This window comes from Nicotiana tabacum, chromosome 15 (genome assembly GCF_000715075.1).
Source record: "Nicotiana tabacum cultivar K326 chromosome 15, ASM71507v2, whole genome shotgun sequence".
NCBI classification, from domain to species: Eukaryota; Viridiplantae; Streptophyta; class Magnoliopsida; order Solanales; family Solanaceae; genus Nicotiana; species Nicotiana tabacum.
This window is the reverse complement of record NC_134094.1, coordinates 116,536,931-116,559,393: the sequence shown is the minus strand read 5'-3', so window position 1 is coordinate 116,559,393 and position 22,463 is coordinate 116,536,931. Positions and strand designations below refer to the sequence as shown.

General features: G+C 37.8%; 1 protein-coding gene across 4 annotated transcripts; it reads right to left on the bottom strand.

The window, feature by feature from the left end:
- Nucleotides 1–4,836: 4,836 nt before the first annotated feature.
- Nucleotides 4,837–14,536, bottom strand: LOC107764293 (phosphoinositide phosphatase SAC2). 4 transcript variants are annotated; one of them, XM_075231137.1, is made up of 17 exons: nucleotides 14,373–14,536; nucleotides 14,129–14,233; nucleotides 12,655–12,859; nucleotides 12,407–12,572; nucleotides 11,620–11,842; nucleotides 11,261–11,337; nucleotides 10,737–10,924; nucleotides 10,565–10,662; nucleotides 10,311–10,444; nucleotides 10,070–10,198; nucleotides 9,008–9,347; nucleotides 8,531–8,652; nucleotides 8,314–8,427; nucleotides 7,242–7,433; nucleotides 6,450–6,626; nucleotides 5,514–5,622; nucleotides 4,837–5,296 (listed from the first exon to the last, which is right to left on the bottom strand). In XM_075231137.1, exons 2-17 carry the CDS (start codon nucleotides 14,222–14,224, stop codon nucleotides 5,180–5,182), a joined length of 2,487 nt encoding a protein of 828 aa, XP_075087238.1. In that variant the 5' UTR covers nucleotides 14,225–14,233; nucleotides 14,373–14,536; the 3' UTR covers nucleotides 4,837–5,179. The 4 variants fall into 4 exon arrangements, with proteins under 4 accessions (XP_075087238.1, XP_075087242.1, XP_075087240.1 ...); XM_075231141.1 differs by having other exon boundaries at nucleotides 12,010–12,572; nucleotides 14,373–14,456; XM_075231139.1 differs by lacking the exon at nucleotides 7,242–7,433.
- Nucleotides 14,537–22,463: the final 7,927 nt, after the last annotated feature.

Below are 22,463 nucleotides of genomic sequence, written 5' to 3'. Positions count from 1 at the left end.
TACATCCTCCCCCTCTGCTCCGCATCTCCCGCTCAGTCTCCCAGGTGGCCTCCTCCACATGCTGACCTCTCCATTACACCTTTACTGAAGCTATATCCTCTGACCTCAACCTTCGAACCTGCCGATCCAAAATAGCCACCGGCTCTACATCATAAATCATATCATCCTTCAACTGAACCGTGCTGAAATCCAAAATATGGGACGGATCTCCAATATACTTCCGGAGCGTGGAAACATGAAACACTGGATGCACACTCGACAAGCTGGGTGGCAAGGCAAGCTTATAAGCCACCTCCCCTATCCTCTGAAGCACCTCAAAAGGCCCAATGAACCGTGGGCTCAACTTGCCCCTCTTCCCAAACCTCATAACACCCTTCATGGGTGATGTCTTCAACAAAGCCTTCTCCCCAACCATAAAAGACACATCACAGACCTTCCTATCCGCGTAGTTCTTCTGCCTAGACTGCCCCGTGAAAAGCCACTGATGAATCAATTTCACCTTATCTAATGCCTCATGGACCAAATCTGTACCTAAGAGCCTAGCCTCACCCGGCTCAAACCATCCAACCGGTGATCTACACCTCCTTCCATATAAAGCCTTGTACAGAGCCATCTGAATACTCGACTGATAACTATTGTTATATGCAAACTACGCGAGTGGCAGAAACTGGTCCCATGATGCCCCAAAGTCAATGACACAAGCACACAACATGTCCTTCAATATCTGAATATTGCGCTCGGACTGCCCGTCCATCTGAGGGTGAAAAGCTGTGCTCAACTCAACTTGAGTACCCAACTCTCACTGCACGGCCCTCCCAAACTGCGATGTGAACTGAGTACCCCTATCTGAAATGATGGAAACTGGGACACCATGCATGTGAAAGATCTCTCGGATGTAAATCATGTTTCGGATGCACTCCTAAGTCCAAAATCACCTAACGGAGCTAACAAAACCATCATAATTCAAATTCGAGATCGTTTATACATAGGTCAACATCCGGTTGACTTTTCCAACATAGTTTCTACTTAAGAGACTAAGTGACTCAATTTACTCTGAAACTATTCCGGTCCCGAACCAGCTAACCCGATATAATATAATATAGATGAATAACACAAAAAGAAGTAGAAATGGGGAAAACGGGGCTATAACTCTCAAAATGACCGGCCGGGTCGTTACATCCTCCCCCTCTGCTCCGCATCTCCCGCTCAGTCTCCCAGGTGGCCTCCTCCACAGTCTGACCTCTCCATTGCACCTTCACTGAAGCTATATCCTTTGACCTCAACCTTCGAACCTGTCGATCCAAAATAGCCACCGACTCTACATCATAAGTCATATCATCCTTCAACTGAACCGTGCTGAAATCCAAAATATGGGACGGATCTCCAATATACTTTCGGAGCATGGAAACATGAAACACTGGATGTACACTCGACAAGCTGGGTGGCAAGGCAAGCTTATAAGCCACCTCCCTTATCCTCTGAAGCACCTCAAAAGGCCCAATGAACCGTGGGCTCAACTTGCCCCTCTTCCCAAACCTCATAACACCCTTCATGGGTGATGTCTTCAACAAAGCCTTCTCCCCAACCATAAAAGACACATCACAGACCTTCCTATCCGCGTAGTTCTTCTACCTAGACTGCGCCGTGAAAAGCCACTCATGAATCACTTTCACCTTTTCTAATGCCTCATGGACCAAATCTGTACCTAAGAGCCTAGCCTCACCCGGCTCAAACCATCCAACCGGTGATCTACACCTCCTCCCATATAAAGCCTCGTACAGAGCCATCTGAATACTCGACTGATAACTATTGTTATATGCAAAATACGTGAGTGGCAGAAACTGGTCCCATGAACCCCCAAAGTCAATGACACAAGCACGCAACATGTCCTCCAATATCTGAATATTGCACTCGGACTGCCCGTCCGTCTGAGGGTGAAAAGCTGTGGTCAACTCAACTTGAGTACCCAACTCTCACTGCACGGCCCTCCAAAACTGCGATGTGAACTGAGTACCCCTATCTGAAATGATGGAAACTGGGACACCATGCATGTGAAAGATCTCTCGGATGTAAATCATGTTCCGGACGCACTCCTAAGTCCAAAATCACCTAACGGAGCTAACAAAACCATCATAATTCAAATCCGAGATCGTTTATACATAGGTCAACATCCGGTTGACTTTTCCAACATAGTTTCTACTTAAGAGACTAAGTGTCTCAATTCACTCTGAAACCATTCTGGTCCCGAACCAACTAACACGATATAATATAATATAGATGAATAACACAAAAAAAAGTAGAAATGGGGAAAACAGGGCTATAACTCTCGAAACGATCGGCCGGGTCGTTACATCCTCCCCCTCTGCTTCGCATCTCCCGCTCAGTCTCCCAGGTGGCCTCCTCCACAGTCTGACCTCTCCATTGCACCTTCACTGAAGCTATATCCTTTGACCTCAACCTTCGAACCTGCCGATCCAAAATAGCCACCGGCTCTACATCATAAGTCATATCATCCTTCAACTGAACCGTGCTAAAATCCAAAATATGGAACGGATCTCCAATATACTTCCGGAGCATGGAAACATGAAACACTGGATGCACACTCGACAAGCTGGGTGGCAAGGCAAGCTTAAAAGCCACCTCCCCTATCCTCTGAAGCACCTCAAAAGGCCCAATAAACCGTGGGCTCAACTTGCCCCTCTTCCCAAACCTCATAACACCCTTCATGGGTGATGTCTTCAACAAAGCCTTCTCCCCAACCATCAAAGACACATCACAGACCTTCCTATCCGCGTAGTTCTTCTGCCTAGACTGCGCCGTGAAAAGCCACTGATGAATCAATTTTACCTTATCTAATGCCTCATGGACCAAATCTGTACCTAAGAGCCTAGCCTCACCCGGCTCAAACCATCCAACTGGTGATCTATACCTCCTCCCATATAAAGCCTCGTACAGAGCTATCTGAATACTCGACTGATAACTATTGTTATATGTAAACTACGCGAGTGGCAGAAACTGGTCCCATGAACCCCCAAAGTTAATGACACAAGCATGCAACATGTCCTCCAATATCTGAATATTGCGCTCGGACTGCCCGTCCGTCTGAGGGTGAAAAGCTATGCTAAACTCAACCTGAGTACCCAACTCTCACTGCACGGCCCTCCCAAACTGCGATGTGAACTGAGTACCCCTATCTGAAATGATGGAAACTGGGACACCATGCATGTGAAAGATCTCACGGATGTAAATCTCAGTCAACCGCTCTGAAGAGTAAGTAGTACCAACTGGAATGAAGTGCGCGAACTTGGTCAGCCGATCCACAATAACCCAAATAGCATTGAACTTCCTCGAAGTCCGTGGGAGCCCAATCACAAAGTCCATGGTGATCTGCTCCCACTTCCACTATGAGATCTCTAATCTCTGAAGCAAGCCACCCGGTCTCTGATGCTCATACTTAGCCTGCTGACAGTTGAGACACCGAGCCACAAACCCAACTATATCCTTCTTCATCCGCCTCCACTAATAGTGCTGCCTCAAATCCTGGCACATCTTCGCGGCACCCGGATGGATAGAATACCGCGAGCCGTGGGCCTTCTCAAGAATCAACTCTCGAAACCCATCTACATTAGGCACACATATCCGACCCTGCATTCTCAGCAAGCCATCATCACCAATAGTCACATCCCTAGCATCACCTCTCCAAACCCTGTCCTGAAGAACGAGCAGGTGAGGATCATCATACTGACGCTCCCTTATACGGTGATAAAGAGAAGACCTGGAGACCACACAAGCCAATACCCGACTAGACTCCGAAATATCCAATCTGACAAGCTGGCCCGCTAAGGCCTGAACATCCAATGCCAAAGGTCTCTCTGCTGCTGGAAGATATGCTAAACTCTCCAAACTCTCTGCTCGGCGACTCAAAGCATCGGCCACCACATTGGCCTTCCCCGGATGGTACATGATAGTGATATCATAGTCCTTAAGAAGCTCCAACCATCTCCGCTGACGCAAATTAAGATCCTTCTGCTTGAACAGATGCTGCAGACTCAGGTGATCAGTATAAATCTCACAATGAACCCCATACAAATAATGACGCCAAATCTTCAATGTTCTCTTTTCTTTGCACATTACTATTTTCCATTTGTCATACTCACGGTATCATTATATATTCAATCTGAACAAATAAAATACTCCAATGATATCTTCTATGCACCGTTAATTATTTTTAATTTGCTTCATCTAGCCTTTCGTCCTTTCCACGTCTTTAATTAGCCTTACATTTTTTATTTTCCAAATTTTATTTAGTAGAAAGTTTAGTTGACCAATGCAATATCGTTTAACAAAAATAATACTCTGCTACAATTTTTATTCGAAATGATTTTGTCATTTTTGTAAAAAAAAAACTCTCTACAATAAATAAAATTAAACTGGGGTATCTGGTATGTATTTACAAAACATTGCAAATTGCATATTGTTTTTTGTACTTCTAGACAAAATCTTCGGAAGCGATCACAAACTTGAATTCCTAGTGTCGTCATTACAATGCCACGAAGGTTTCTTTATGGTGTGTTAAATTGATAAATTTTGAACTTTTGAACTTCAGCCCTCCCACATTTCTTTTTAATATTTTTTTTTAAGTTCACATTCTTTTTCTAAATATACAAAAATGGACTCGTTTTAATTTAGGAAAACTTTTAATATTTGTCTAATTTAAACAAAAAACCATATAATTTAATTTTTTTTGGAAAGTATATTATTTGGTTAGGGGAAATTAGACCGAAACGTCTAGTGAAAATCGAACTCCATTGATGTAAAGCTTAAAAGCATGCAAAATGGCGAAGAACGTCTTACCTGTGAAAACGAATAATGGAAATCCCACTTCTTACAGTACATAATGTACATACTGAAACCTTTATAAGCTACCCTTCTGGGCAAAGATAACTAAAACCAACCAAAACAATTTTCCGTTTCTATGGTCAATCTATATTTCCAAAATATCATTTTCTAAGGTTCTGGAATTTTACAGCCTCAAAAACTTTCTGTAGGCTAATCTTTCTTATGTAATATTTTTGGTCACCTGTCGTCTATTTCCTGTATGTAATCCACATCCTTTGGACGGGTCTGTTGAATGTAACTGTCCAAAATAGTATAACTTAAAAGAGACCAGAACCGAACTTCAAGGGAAAAACATATGTCCATCGTTAACCCAATGCACAAACTTCTCAGAGAATTGCCGGTGGGTCTCCTTACTTTGTTTGGCATCAAAATTGATATCTCCGGTAGTCTGCTCCGTCTAAAGTAACAAGATTTGGAAAGGAAAAGGAATTACTCAGGCAAATTGAATAACATGTAAAAAGCAGAAAATGACGGAGGTACGATCAAGATTTTTTATTACTCTGAAGCTTCCAGATATTGTATTAGCTTCATTTTTTTAAGGTAAAAGCACTATCTTGTAAGGCTGCTGCCATTTAAATTTACCCTCAAATAGTCTAAGATCTGCATGAACTAACCTTCAAGCTTGCCCCAGAATCATAAGCTGAGAAGTTTGTTTCTGCTTTAAGTTCATTTGTCACACTATCTGCTGACAGGCCCCGAGATGGAGAACTTATGATTGAAGATCTGCACAAACAGAATAAGCTTTAGATTTAACAACAAAATATTAAAAAATAACTAGGAATTAAGTCCTTGTTTTCCTGAAATCATCAATCTGGCATGACTGCAAAGGTGGTGGTTCTAACCAGTAAAAAGTAAAAACATTTTCCCCGTTAGAGACATAAGGCACAGCAGAATTAAAAGGGCATCCCGGTGCACTAAGCTCCCGCTATGCGTGGGGTCCGGAGAACGCACAACAGAATTGACTTGACTAAATGATGATTGCTACAAAAGAGTCTTGTTTCTCAATGTAGTATTACATCAACTTGAGTAGGTCAACATACAGAACAACCACTAAAACAGATACAAATGAACTGGGTCAAAAAAAAAATGCAAGTATGACAATCTTTTCTGCACTGCCAACAAAAGAAACTAGAAAGAGCACCATCTGCCTGTTCTGCTTTTGCACCATTCTGTCATTAATAGCTGAAGCCGCTAAGTTATCAAGCCTGAATACCCAAAACACTTTTACAGGCCACTAAAAACACTAAGTTGCATGATTCCTGAAGTTTGGGTCCTTGGTGTTGCAGTAATACCAGCAAGAGAACTGAACTTCTTGTTTTTGGGACAAGGAATAAGCAAGAGAACTAATAAAATTAAATTTAATCAGCATTTAAGGTATTGAATATATTTTCTCCCCTCCCCCCCCCCCCCAAAACCCCCCCTCTTATTATTATTATTATTATTATTATTATTTTTGGTTTTGTTCCGGGACAAGTATTCCATCCCTTATTCTGCAGGTTAAAACTACAAGGACACCTATTTATGCATTGGTCAAGATATACGAAGTATACCTCTCATATGTTTCTTCTTCACATGAATTTCCCGACGAAGAAAGCCAATCAACATCAAGAAAATTTGAGGTATCAAACAAATCTGCACACTCATGAAATTTAACGCTGCCACTTCCGAGACACTGCTCTAACTGCATATCATGGAAAAGCTGTCCACCAGACATTGAGGGGGTGTACCTATCACAAGAAGAAAGCGCACCAATTGTGATGAGCCATATCAAGTGAAATAGAACAAAATAAAGCAGGAATTTCTTCCGAATAGCATCACCTCAACCCCAATAAAAGAAGAAAAACTTAAAACATGACTGGCTAAGACCCCGGTTACACATTCCGAAATCTTTGAGCAAACAGAACTTTTCAAGCTGCAATATGTTGATACCTTAACTTCACATACAGCCATGAGGTTAACTGTTATAAGGTAAGTTCAGTAAGATATCATACATTCTCTGCACATATTGCCATAAGGATTTGAGGAGTGATAAGGGTTGGTCAGTAATGTCAATCACAAACCCTATATAAGCATATGTAGCCATTAAAAATATTTCATAAAGACACATATGCATTATCTTTGTTAAAATATACATGCAACAATACAAGGAGCATTTAAAATCATTCAAACGTCCAATGCATTGGTCCATGGAAGCATGAAGGAACCATGAGGGAGATGTTTTTGTACCGCAAGTAGCAGTTAGCGGCCACTCGACAAAGAAATATCCGACGACATCATGAATCACCTGAGTGTGTTACTGCTCCAAATGAATTTATGAAGCATAGAAATCTAAACCGAGCTACCTGGTAAACGAAATATCAGTGTCACGTGTAGATATTTCTGGTGTGGACTCTGAAATACCCTTACAACCACCTTTGCCACAGACAGTCAAAGGCTGGTGAGTGTCTTCAGTCTGATCTATGTCGGTGTCTTTACCATGAGAGCTGCTTCCACAGCTTATGTTTCCTTCTGATAGCGACCTTTTAATAAATGACCTGCGTATTAACAAACTGCTTTGCTAACAGCTTTGATACAATTGTCTGGCAAACAGCAAAAGTATCTTCCTGTTCTGGATACTTGATCAGAACAGCAGATTAACTTGAAATACTAATCAGATTTAGGAGGTACGTTCTCCTCTTTTTAAATTTGCGATGGGCACGTAAATCAGAATCATCTTTAACCTTCATATCAGTGAGATGGTTACAACGCAGGCGGACAGTGAAGATGGACATAAAAACAGTGAAATCTCATGGATCAGCATGATATTATAAAACCCAAATATTGGTTTTACAATGTTTAAACCTTTAGTAAAAGCAATTTGGAAGACAGAAACAAGCCACGGCCTGGAACAGTGTGACAACAGCAAGATTGTGCTATCCACCGTGACACCGGCCATGGCACAACTAACTGCAGCGCTCTCCGCCTGGAAGTGGCAGATCTTCTCAAACATGGGCACCTGACACACTTGCTGTCAGATAAATTTAAGCATCGGTTCTCCCGTCCCAAATTTTGAATTAATTTCAGGAATTTATCACATGTTGCACAAACCAAAAGGCCATTTTAGACCCAACCTGTAAGCTTCTATACACATCTACTTCTCTGATCTGACCCCCCAAAAAAGGCCAACTAATGGCCCCACAATACGTTCTCCTATTTTATAAAAATATACATCTTTTCATCTTTGTAGTCGGGAAGTCAACCTCATTGAACAGAGTATAATGCTGTGTCAGAAATTACCGAGAGCACAACTTAAACAGTTCAATAACAATTTTTAATTATTCAATCGTCAGAAAATGAAAAAATTATGTAGTACAAACAGAACCTATATAAAGGAAGCAAGTTGAGAACGCACTCATAGAAAAGGATCATGCATACCTAGAACTTTCTGCGGTTAGACTTGATCCGTGCATCCTAACATCATAGTGCTGTTCTGGATTCAGTTCCCACAGAGATGGCTTTCCCTCTTGTGGCTGGAAATGGCCCAAGAACCTGGAAATGGCACCACATTACTCATAATTTTTTCAAAATTGCCCGTATTTTTTTTGGAATAACAGCCTCATGGAACTTAGTGTGATAGAAAGTATTCACATACACATTAATGGCATCTTGTTTCTCAGGGTCCATGTAGGCATTGCTGTAGTAGCGCTGAAGCGATCGGAAGAACTCTTGAGACGTCGTTGTTGCTTTCCATTGGCCTCGTATTTCTGAAAAAATCTGTTTGGGTTCCATATTCATCACTACGTTAGATGGTAACAGTGAGAATTTGATAAATGAAGAAGAAGCTACGCTTCAGTAGTGAAACAGTATGCTAATGTCTAGTCACAAGCAAAAAATTGGAGCATCAAAAACTGAACCGTGAACCACTAGCCCTATGGGATTTCTCAGTTATAAAAAAAATATTTGCCCGCCATCGCATCCACTAACATGTAGATATCTTATAAGAAGTGCGTCATGAACTTAAATGGAGTGAAAGATCTACTTCCACGGAACCAACTCATTACTATAGTTTTCATCAGAAGCCTGCACAAGAAAATTGCAGAATTTCTCGTAAATAGCAAAGATAGACTACCTTGTTATGTGCAGCAGAGCCACCATATTGTAGTGCAAGAGTGTCTCCCATTTCTTCGTAGATCCTCATTAGGTCATGTGCTATAGGAGAATGCGAATCAATGTTCTCCACATCTATAAAGCCTAAGGCATGCAGCTGATGGGCCAGTGCGACCAGCCCATATGCATACTGGCCAACATTTGTGCGATCCAAACAGTCTATACAATTCGTTCTTAAGACTCCCTTTTGGACTGTTGAAAGTTTGACATGGTAAGCTCCACGCAGATCATCACTCCCATTGTCCACTTCAACATCCATTTCATAGAGGTCCTTTTCAACATGGTCTCCACTACTGTCGCAGCTGCATCAAATAAGATCAACATGAAAAGGGAAAGAAAAAAAAGGAGATTTGATGTTCTTGAGAGGGAAGCAAACACGAAGTGGACATAACCCAGGTAAAAAGTTATTTTTAGCAGAAACTTGTTCAAATTTCAACTACTAAAAAATACTCAAGAAAACAGGAGCTCTCTCTCCCTCCCGCAAACACGAAGTGGACATAACCCAGGTAAAAAGTTATTTTTAGCAGAAACTTGTTCAAATTTCAACTACTAAAAAATACTCAAGAAAACAGGAGCTCTCTCTCCCTCCCTCCCTCCCTCCCTCCCTCCCTCCCTCCCTCCCTCCCTCCCTCCCTCTCTCTCTCTCTCTCTCTCTCTCTCTCTCTCTCTCTCTCTCTCTCTCTCTCTCTCTCTCTCTCTCTCTCTCTCTCTCTCAGGGAGTGTGTGTATCTTGCATGAATTGATCCAATCTTTTATGCATCGAAGTGAAAGAAAAAAAACATAACCAGCTTGCAGCAAAAGTATATGCACCAGACTGAGGTTATATTTAACTAACGCCTCAACTTATGTCCCAACCAACACATGTTGAATGCAAAGATACAAGAAAATCTGAATGAACATCTAAGTTCTGTAGCACAAGCAGTGTTGCAAGGAGTTCCTAAGTAACATGATATTTGAGAACAATTAACTCTCACGAACTGATAAACTAAAGTCTTTAAGAGGATAATTTGATTGGCAAACTCACCCGATGGATGACAGCTTTAGCAATTCCCCACTTCTTGATGTAGGGATTAGCTGACAATGGAAAAGGCCTGTTAACTCCAAAGCATTAATGGCCACCTCACCTAGACGTAACAAGGCCTTTGTAGCTTTGCTGTAAGAGAGATGGCACATTGTCATGAAACCATAGATCAGTACGACAAATAAACAAAATAAGAACAACAATTACACAGGAAACATCAAAGATAGAGGCAGCAACAGCATACATTCTTGGATGTTTGTTTAGATCCCAGTGAAGAAATCTCAACCGGTTGTCCTCAGGAAGATCTTTATTTATGAAGTCAATAGCATTAGCGAATTCTGCACGAAGAATTGTTTCTCTGGGCCTCTTCTCACGAGTCTGTTTAGCATAAAAAAATAACAAATAAAGCACGGGGGAGAGTCTGAGAAGGTCAGAGTACCGCTTCATAATGAAAAAGTAAGAATAATGGATTGAATACTGAAGCATGCAAAAAATTACCTTAATTAAATTTAATATAATAACTGGATTTCCATATCTTTGAATAAGATCTTCAAAGTGAAGTTTGGTGGCTTCAAACTTGAGGTCCTTCCTAGACACTAAAGGGTAAGAGAGTTAACAAAAATTTGAGCAAATGGATACTCGAAAAATCTCAAGTGTCATTTGGACGTACATATGATGTCAGGTTTTATATTCAAACGTGAAGTTTCCTGAGACCAGAAAAGAGGTATTGAACCACGGTTCTGTACAACAGCGCTTACTCCAACAGGGGACCCTTCACGTACATTTTCAAACACAATCTGTTCTGTCTCGACGTCATTTGCTACATGACCCTTCTCATTTACTCCTCTTTTTAAATATCTGTGTGAAATAAAAGGAATTAAAACTCCACAACAAAAAATGTTAAGCACTTACGATGTTGAGGTCACATTATAACAACAAAAATGGTTAAGCACTTACTGATGTTGAGGTCACATAATATATAATGCCTATCACATTGGGCATTCACATGAAAAGTAATTAAAAACATTTAAGAGGTACGAGAGCTTTCTTCATAATTTGGTGCGTACCTTGTTCCAGGCCACTTGCCAGGACTTAAAATAGCTAACAAATTTAGCACAATACAAAATCTTTCTAAAATGCAATGAAATTAGTGAATAGCAGGAAAAGGATGATATATGTTTCAATTGTACAAACCTGGTACCAGCATAATGACGAGAACGTCTAGCAATTAGGGTTAAGATGAAGTCCTGTGCAGAAATAGTAAGTGTAACCTGTTCCACAAAACACGAGAAAATGATAAACTGTTGAAAGTACGATTCCATTTATGGTGCCATTTAATAGGTAAAGCAAACATAAAATGTCACAAAGATATATTCTGAAATAAAATCATAAGCTATTTACATCCAATTGAATACTCCAACTAAAACAACAAACATTTAGCAATATGGTATACCATATCAAAATGGCATCTTGCCCAGCTACGTTAGCTAGGATTTAGATTTCTGCTCGGTTACGCGTATAAATTTAGAAGAACAATTTCAAACAGAAAATACCTGTTTAAAGAACCCATAGACTAACGCAACAGTCCAGAGAGTATTTTGGAGCTGATTGTGGATTCCGCGAGTTAAGAATTCATTCCATACAAACATTGTCTCATAAAGGGTGAGTCCTGTCTCTGAGCTGCTCAGATTCTTTTGAAAACTAATCATAATAGGATAGGAGTAGCTGAAAAAGAAGTCCTTTGTGAGGTCCACCATGTGCAGGAGCTTTTGATATCTGTTTCCCGAAAAGAAGAAAAGAAACAAAAAGAGGAACCAAAAGAAAAAAGTGAGTTAACATAAATCTGATGCAGCAACTAAATAGAGGGGTAGAGGAAAAAGTTTTGAAATAAGCAATATGAAATAAAAATTTCAATATGTGCGCCGCTGGAATCCTGAAGATACCTTGTCTCATTCAACATGTAAAAATTTGCTCCTGTAGTTTTGTAGGAAATAAACTGGCAATGGGCTCTATGAATGACTTAGCTATAAAATGCTCAACTATAGAGTTTCTCAGTATACTCTTTCTGCGAGCATCTGAACGACTCGGTCAACATGAAATCCGTTGGCAGTGAATGTGTTACAAGGTGTATTGCTAAAATAGTATAGCAATTACCTCAATAACATAGGACTTCTTACAGAATGCAAAGTTCAATAGTCACCAAACAGAAGAATATTTAAAAAAAACATCGATAACAGTTATATAAAGATACAAAGAAATCAGAAGTGTTTTCGTTCCATTATATTGCCTTCTAAAAGTACTACGGACATTTTACATTTACATGCAGAATTGACTAAAGACCTGTTCTCATCCTTAGAATAAGCCATATTGGAAAGCAAAGTAGAGTGCGGAATTGGGAACATCTCGCTCTTAGTGATAGCATAAACAGCATGACCACATATCTTTCCAATCTTCCTTCTTTCTGTGATAACCAGGAAGTAATAAGGTCCCAAAAACTTTATAAAACCTAGAAGAAGAAAAGAAACATCAGTTGCGTCAAACATCACCACACATCTATAAAAGGGTGACATTTCGAAAGTATAATATACCAATAATTCCGTAGCAACGAGAAATGAATTTAAGCCCTCCAGTAGATCTGTTTCCTTCATGTATTCTTTTTAGGAGGTCTAAGCATTCAATCTCTGAATATGACGTAGGGTCTTCATGAATGATTAGTTCCGAAGGTTCTAATCTGTCAATCTTTAATACTTTCCAAAAAGTTCTGGTCTTATCCCATCCAACCATGTAGAAGTTCTGTCCCATATAAAAGTAAGTTAAATATCCCTCTAAACACCAATTAAGGTAACTTCATAATCTTCACACAGATCAAGTAATAGATATAACGACAAAAGTAATTAATGACTTTAAAACTGCGCAAAATGACACATTTAGGCTGATTCAGCAAGTTCAGCATAAGAGAGAGATACAACCTACCAAAACAGGAAAAATAATTAAGGGCCAGATTGTTTCGAAGCTATAGTCCTAGATTCTCGGAGAGGAGATACACTGAGTTCTAGACGGGCAAACAGCGCGTGTGGCGGTACCTAAATCCGTACTCCATAGTATTCGTTACTCATTATCGATGCATTCATTAACATAGCAACAAGAAAATTAATGCACCTAGCAAGCTGGACACGAACAGGAGCTCGAACAAAACTAAGGGCACACCAATAAAACCACAGAGTTGATCAAAACAGTGAAATTAATTTATCTCTTGAGATCGAAAAGTTAATGACCATATGGCGATCTAAAATGAAAGAGTTGTACAAAGAGTACAAGTCAGCATTTTGAGAAAATATTTACTCTCTCTGTCCCAATATGTTTGGCATGTTTTGGCAAAGTAATTAGACAAACTATTAGGGCAAAATCAGACTTAGATCAGTTTAAGTTAAATTAAGATATTCAAACACAATCTCGGAGATTGTTTTGAAGCTGTAGCCCTAGAATCTAGGGGAGCAGATACGCTGAACGCTAGACGGGTAAAAAGCACATGAATTAGTACCTAATCCATACTCCATAGCATTTATTACTCGTTATTGATGCATTCATTAACACATAAACGAGAAAACTAAAAAAAAAAGCGGGAAGCTTGTAGAACTTATAATGCACCTAGCAAGCTGGATAGCTCGAACAAAGTTAAGGGCACACCAATAAAACCACAGAGTTGATCCAAACAGTGAATCAATATATCTCCTGAGATCGAAAAATTAATGACTATACGCTCAAACCATAAAATTCCGTTAATCTAAAACTACATTTGACAAAACGATTACTCTCTCCGTCCCAATTTATTTGTCATTTTCAGCAAAGTCAACATACAAACTTTCAGACTGGATCAATTCAGATTAACATTTAGATATTCAAACACAAAACAGAGAACATTCCTAGTTGTGATTCTTCTAGATATCAAAACACGGCAAAAAAAAGTAAATTTTGAACTGTTAGTCAAGTTAACCAAATTAAAATGTTTAGTGTTTTAAGTAACAGAGATGACAAAATGACAGCAAATCGTCGAACATATACCGAGCGAGTCTCATAAAGCCGGAACTTTTGCAGATAAAAGCCTCTGCTGTTTTCATGTGAATTGATTAAACGCCGTTGCTTGTCATCTGTCCCCATACTTCGCACCTGTTCCAAACATAACAGAATTCTTCTTTTATTCCACATAAACTTTAGAATCATAATCACAAGCAAAAACAAAACAAAAGCTTGAAATTAAGACTGATAAATCAAAAACAGAAAAGAGCATAAGGAGGAAGAGATCAACCAAGTTATAGAGTGAATTCTCGCCGACGGTGGAGGAGAGTGGTGAATGGCGGGGTTTACAGATCGGACAAGGAACAGCTCCGGCGACTGTGTCCACATAATAAAATGGGTATATATATATTTAGTTGGAAAAAAGAGAGTTCAATTTTTTGTACAGCTAAGCGTAAAAAGGAACTTTTCAAAATTGAGCCGTATAATAATTCAATCATCATCATGTTGTCGTTAATTTCCTGCTTCTGAATTTTACTGTTTTTACCTGAGTACCTCTGCATTTACGTTTGTGGGCGTTTGGTTTTCATTTTTATTATAAATAAATAAATTATAAAAAAAAAAATCTTTCACATTTAGTTTTTCAGACATGACTTGTGTCTCGATTATATTATTTAAAAATAATTGTATTTTAATTAAACACTTTAATTCAAAAATAAAAAATAAATTTACAAATCATCATCTTGCAAAATGATGTTCATTTTCTCATAGTTATATATATTAATTATTATTTTTACCAAGTGTTATCAAAGTAGATATACAAGAACAGAAATGAATTGCGAGTCGAAATAATTTATGCATCGAGCGATGCTTTTAATGAGCTGAGGATGAACTTCTTCTTCTAATTAAGTGCTCTCATAGTCTTGTAGGAAAGTTCACATCACACGGCTCATCAACTAGATTTTATGCGGAAACTGTATATTTATGGTGCGAAATTAATTAATGACTCGTGGCGCGAAAAGAATTAATGGTAAAATAAGTATTTAATTATGCACTATAACTGTTTGCTAAATTAACATGATGTACACTATCTAAAATTGGATTACACCAATATATTCGAAAAAAGAGATTACATCAATATAAAGGAAAAGGGAAACGTTTGCCATGTGTTTAGTGATAAATCTTAATTATCTTTTAACCAAATGTTACTAAAATAGATATATGAAATCAGAAGTGAATTACAAGTCGGATCAATTTCCGAACGGTTAGTGCCTCCAGTTTTATGATGACAAACTTCTTCTAATTACGCGCTCTAGTTTGATATCACACGGCTCGCGAACAACATATTCATATCGCAAGATTAACCACTTGCTTAGCTCTTAAAATTAATTAATAGCAATAATAATTATTTAGTTATGGATTATAACTGTATATGCTAGATTAAAATGCAGTACACTATTGTAGCATCGGATTGCATCAATTTAATCTGGAAAAAAGATCATAACAATATAACGAAAAAGGGAAATAGTACAAGGTTGACAGGCTGTACACCAATTTTACATTTAGAAAAATTGAAATATGATCTAAGAAATTGGAGAAAATATTATTGAAATGCAAAAAAATGGATAGTCCGATGCACTAAGCTCTCGCTATGCAATAGATGAAAAATAGCTGAATTTCTTAATCAATAAATGAAAACACGAAGCCAAATGATGACCTAAAAGAAATTAGGCTATAGCTAAAAATAATTGATTAGATTTAATTTACATTTGGTTCCATGCATGTTTTAAAAAAATGTTTGAGTTGTTTTTATTTTTCTAAAATTATTTTGAGTTTTGTTTTCTAGGTCAATTATGTACATTCTTTAAAAACAGACACCAATATTTGGTTTTAATATATATTTTTATTTTCTGAAGGTTTATAAAAATATTATAAAAACAATTGTTTGAGAGAAATATATAAACCTTTCTCTTTCTTCAAATAAGCTGTAGCTTTCTTATTGTCACCTGCTATGAATTGATGATTTCAAATTCTCATCTATCAAGACCTTGCAAAATATAAAAATTCGTTTCCACACAAGAATGATTTTTGAGAAAAAGTCAAAACTTTTAAAAAAATTGGTGATGTTTATTTGTATTAATTTTTAGTCATGCAAACTTTTGACAAGAGTGAGTTGCTCTAGTGGTAAGCACCCTCCACTTCCAATCAAGAGGTTGTGAGTTCGAGTCACCCCAAAAGCAAGGTGGTGAGTTCTTGGAGGGAGGGAGCCGATGGTCTATCGGAAACAGCCTTTCTACTCCATGGTAGGGGTAAGGTCTGCGTACACACTACCCTTCCCAGATCTTGTTGTCGTTTAATCATGCAAACATTTAGTGACCTAATCTATTTCATTAAATATGCATAAACACTAAATTTAAAACTCAATTACTAATACGCGATATTGTTATCCTGGAATTTAGAATAAAAAAAGAATCCTACGAGAGTCAACCACTACACCTGCCAAGAACAAAGTATTATGATAACAAAATCATTATTTCTATGATAATAGTAATTTGACACATATTTTAAAAATGAGAGAATTTAGCACGGATTAGTCTTTTTTCCTTTTTTGCTAAGTATAAGATGAGATAAAGTTAGGATTATCTAACTTGGTTTTTGAAGTAGTTCAACCAAAGGATTATAAATCGTCATGTGAATTGTGAAAGTTTAAATTAATCCAATGACTTCCTTCTTCCTCGATTAAATATATAGAAAGGTCGACATAAGCATAATGTTATCAATTACGTACGTTTATTATTTTGCTTATTCTTGTAATCGTTATATTAGGAAAATATTAAAAAACAATCTGATTATATAGTCAGTAAAAAAAATCGCCCCAGAAAATATTATAAACAGAAAAATCGACATATGCATAAAAATATTGTCAAATATTACGATTATTTTTATAATCGACTGTCTCACTTAATTACGATTATTCGTATAATCCAGAGTTTAAGATAACACATAATTAAAACACAATCATATACTAATAGATAGGAGAATCACACCAAAAGGCATACTATAGAAAAGAGATATAGCTCATAATATAAACTTAACTTTGATTTATCTGAATCAGATTTTCCTTAATCTCAAACTATATCCGAGTTCAAAACAATAGAAATGCATATATATTCCTTGGCCCCCATCCAGAAAATAATGCTAATGCAAATATGCTATATTCGTTATTCTATAATCTATATTCAGCAGCAAAATGATGATTTTCATTTTTTAAATTTTAATAGGAAAAGGGTCAAAATTGCCCTTGAGTTATACAAAATAAAACACTTTTGCACTCCGCTAATAGTTATAGTTATTCGTGCCCTTTTGTATATTTTTTAATCTGTAGAAATTCGTGCGAATATTTGAATTGATGATAAAGAATAATTTGGGCACCTTTGAAACCTTATAAAAGAAAAGGAAAGCTGCTACTTTGAAACCTTATACCATTCAAACTTTTATGGACGAGAATTAACTATGAAATTTAAATGAAAATTTGGGAAGAAATGATTTTCATCTAAGTCATTGCCTATTTGATTTATGGTTTAACATTGGCATGTTGCCTACCCAGTACATCATATTAACGTAGCTAGAAAGGCCATAATTACGCGACAATATCTATTATGTGTACTGTAAAATAATCCCAAAAAGTAGTTTTTTTCCGTTCTATTTTATATCACATCCTGATATGTTTTGTAAATAAAAATAATGGCATATTCTTATATTTGTAAGTTCTTTAATTTAATGTTTTTACTTTTCTCATAATGACACGCTCTTATACGGGATTACATAATATTTTAAAAACAATAAAATTTTAAAGAAATTTGAAATATTACACAGCATGATTTTGCGTGTGTATCAATATATGAAGCTCCTTTTTTAAGAAAAAAATCTATTACATAGGAGATTAGCTGATTAAAGAAAGGGAACTAAAAGGAAGGAAGACGGTGAGAACTGAGAAATATCTATACACTTATTGTGATAAAAAATTAAAACCACAAGACTATGTCTTAATTATTGACTATATAGTACTATATATTTAATTTAATTTAAGTGTTGATAGTCTTTCTTTCTTTCTTTTTTTCAAACGTCCTACTCATCGAGTCTCATTTTATGTGTTAGTTTGATTGATCAATACGGATTTTAAAAAAGAAACAATGACTCTTAATTAAAACTTGTGTTTAAAGTAAGTTGCAAATATTCATATAGCCATAAATAATATCAATAAGGGTAAAATATAATTAACACTTAATCACTCTTAAATGTAAAAAGATATTATTAATTACACAAACAACAACAAACTCAATGTGGTTTCATAGGTGGAGTCTGAGGAAGAGAGTGTGTACGCAAATTTAACTCCTACCTTACGAGGAGTAAAAAAAAAAAATCGAAAAGATATCATAAAAAAAGTGTATTACATAATCTCGAGAGAGAAAAGTGTATTTAGTTTTTTAACAATGATATCATATTTAATTCTAGACGAAAAAAATGAGAGTAGATAATTCAGGCCAGGTGTGACAGGAGTTGTTCAAAAGGGGTTTTCTGTATATGACGTGGAAAATATGAGGAGAGCACGATTGTCTCGTTGCAATTTGTTTAACCAGATGTCTCACTTTTGTCATTATTTGAACTGACAAGGATTAGCACGTGCCCTAATTACACACAATTATTGGCAGATGAAATCCTAGAAAGTGACTGCGGCAAGTCTGTTGGTGTCAGCGCCACTGCCCGAGTTAATACACGACAAAACCAAAAAGACACCCGCTCCCGCTTACCGCTTATTTTTCGGCTGCATTCCGTATTTGATATTCCATATTATATCCCAATTAATTCAGATTTTATCGTGTAAAGTCTATTAAAAAAAGGAGAGAATTGGTGGTGTAATTTTTTATAAATTTATTTTTAGTTTTGTATCTTTTTTACAAAAAAAATTCGTTTAATACATAAAAGATCTGAAAAGGTTTTTTTCCTATTCAAATTGTAAATGATCACAAGATATTATTTCATCTTAAAAGAGAAATTTTTTACCAACATATTTTTTATTTTTAGAGTTTTGGACATAAAATTTCTAACTAAAAGGAACGAATTCTATTTATCATATCACAACTCTTTGGTACAAAGAATAAAGATAATAAACTCAATATATAATTTGGGATTATATTTATCTCATGTTTGATTATAGGTATTAGCTAATTTCGAGATAAATTTTACACTAAAATGATGAGATTATAAATGTGAGATATCCATAGGCGGATCCAGGATTTAAGAGTTATGGGTTCAACTTTAAGATTCTTAGCATCAAACCCTTTGTATTTGTAAAGTTATGGGTATCTACTATTTCTTACAATTTTAGTGAACTTTTATACGTAAATTTGTATCTCGCATCAAAAGTATTGAATTTAGATGAACCCGTACTAGTATACTAAATCCGCTTTCAGAGATAACTAATCTCACATGTTAGATATCCCTATTTATCCCATTATGCACCAAACGACCCCATAGTGATAAACATTCCTCGTACAAAAATCATAATATTATCTTTTGGCTTCTACAGCCAACAAAAATATTGCCTTTTGTAACGAACCGATCGGTCGTTTTGAGCTTTAACGCGTCTTTCGGCGGTTTGAGGCCTCGAGTAGCTTCACTTCATGTTTTATGACTTGTACGTGTGGTCGAAATTAAATTCCGGAAAGTTCGGAGTGGTTACGGAAGGAAAATTCTCATTTCAGAAGCTTTAAGTTGGAAGAGTTGACCAAGGTTTGACTTTTGAGTAAACGACCTCAGAATCGGGATTTGAAGGTTCCAATAGGTTCGTATGATGATTTAGGACTTGGGCGTATGTTCGGGTTGAGTATCGGGACGCCCTGGAGCATTTCAGCACTTATTGTGGAAAGTTGGCATTTTGAAAGTTTTAGAATTTTCTAAGTTTGGTATGAGGTGGACTTTGGTGATATCGATGTCCGTTGGGGTTTCGAGCCTTGGAATAGGTTCGTATCATGATTTGTGAGTTGCACGCAAAATTTAGTGTCATTCAAGAATGTTTAAGTGTAATTCGGACGCGTTCGGCGAAGTTTGAAAGTTTAAAGAAAGGTTTCGATCGTCGATTCATAATTTTGATGTTGTTTGACGTGATTTGAGGCTTCGACTAAGTCCGTATCGTGTTTTGGGGTGTGTTGGTATGTTTGGATGGGGTCCCGGGGGGCTCAGTTGCGAATCAGATTGGAAACAGATCGAGTTTGGACTTGGAAGAATCGTAGAGGCAGCTGAGATCTGGTGCAATCGCACCTGTGTGGAAAGGGCCGCAGGTGCTAGCTCGCAGAAGCGGCCAAAGGGGTCGTAGAAGTGGAGGGGAGTGAGGTTGGCTAGATTCGTAGGTGCAAGGAATCCACCGCACCTGCGAGCTCGCAGGTGCGGGCTGTTGGTCGCATAAGCGAAATAGGGGAAGGGGAGGTATTTCTACAGAAGCGGAGGAACGGGCGCAGGTGCACCTTCGCAAGTGCGAAAGCTTGCCCGCAGATGCGAAGGAGGGGAGGCCTTAAAGGAACTGCAGAAGCGGAGATTTTGACCGCACATGCGGGACTGCACATGCGGTCAAGTGACCGTAGGTGCGATGATCGCTAGACAGATGGCTTTGTTAAGTACGTGGGTTTGGCTAATTTTCATTTCATTTCTTCCATGGGAGCCGGCCTTGGAGAGATTTTAGAGCGCCATTTTCATCGTCTGTCATGAGGTAAGTAATTTCTACAAGTTGTGAGTTAAATATACAAATTTGGGCTTGTAAATACATGAAAAATTGTGAGAATTTTGGGATTTTAAGAGAAAAACCTAGAAATTGGTATTTCGGATTTTGACCACGATTTTGGAAGTGAAGTTAGGAATAAAATATGTATTTGAGTTCGTAATATTATGGGTAACGATTTTCTTCAAGAATTTTGAAATCCGGGCACGTGGGCCCGAGGGTTGACTTTATTGACTTTTCGAGAGGTGTTAGGAATTTTTATAAATTAATTAATTATGATATTGGAGTATATCTTTATTGGTTTTCACGATTGATTGACTAGTTCGGATCGATGAGCATTTGGTTTGAGGAGTTAGAGAGGCGTTAGAGCCGGTTATGGAACTTCGGAGCAAGGTAAGTTTTCTGTCTAACCCTGTGAGGGGGAATTTACCTCGTAGGTGTTATATTCTTATGTGCTACATGTTGTGGGAGCTACGCACGTATGAGGTGATGAGTGTCCGTGCGTATGCTAGGATTTCTGATTTGTTCGGGTAGACTTAGGTTTACGCCATGCTTTGATAGTACTATTTGAGTTATCCTTGCTTGTTTAATTCCTTTATTTTGCGTTACGACTTGAGACTAGGCTTGTACAGAGTGATAGACTCGCTATTGTAAGAGATTTGACGAGCTACTTGATTAGTCGCTGAATAATTGTGTCTCCCTTACGAATTCCTCTCGCGTTGTGCGTTTTCATTGAAAAGCTTCTTTAAATTTCATAACTCACACGTATCTTCGTGAGTAGGGTCAAGGACCCGTTAAAGTATCATATTCTCATGGGAGCGGGCCGTTCGCCTCGGTAGTAAAATAAATTCATCTATGATTCGTGCCGTTCGACCCTCGGCATTGCGCATATTATTATGGGATTGGGCTGTACGCCTCGGCATTTCTATAAATACTCTTATGGGATCGGGCCGTTCGCCTCGGCAGCGTCGTGCGTAATATTTGGCAAGAAGCCATCGTATCCGTGAGTTTTCTTGATTTGAGTTGTGACGATCTATCTGGTGGGGACCATTTTCCATATCCACTCCGGTTGAGGAGGTGACCGATAAATGAGGGCTTGCATTTACTGTTCAGAAGAGGATCGTACCACATGCTTAAAATTTGTTTACACTATTTTTACCATGCCTCACACTTGCTTACTTTCTATCGTACTTGATTTATTGGACCACTAGTAAGTGTCGATGTCGGCCCCTCGTCACTACTTCTCCGGGGTTAAGCTAGATACTTACTGGTTACGCGCTGATTTATGTACTCATGCTACACTTGCTACACTTTTTGTGCATGTGTGTATATATATATATTTCCGGTGATCTTTTGGGCTCAGAGGCGCGGCTATTGCGGTGACTTTATGGTGAGATACATTCCATGTTACGATCTGCAACATACATAGTCTCCATCAGAGTTATTTACATTCTCCTGTCTAACTTGTATTCCAGACAGATATTGTATTTTATTATATTTCTCGGTAGATGCTCATGCACGTGTGACACCGGATTTTGGGGGTTCTTACTGGATGTTCATTATTATAGTTCACGTAATTATTATCATTTTACCTTGTAATTTATACTT

Coding starts and splice junctions, on each gene's coding strand:
- LOC107764293 (XM_075231137.1), bottom strand. CDS start 14,224: ATGGGGACAGATGACAAGCAACGGCGTTTAATCAATTCACATGAAAAC. Junction 10,445..10,564: donor TTATATTAAATTTAATTAAG/GTAATTTTTTGC, acceptor TATGCTAAACAG/ACTCGTGAGAAGAGGCCCAG. Junction 5,297..5,513: donor ATTCTGGGGCAAGCTTGAAG/GTTAGTTCATGC, acceptor TTGTTACTTTAG/ACGGAGCAGACTACCGGAGA.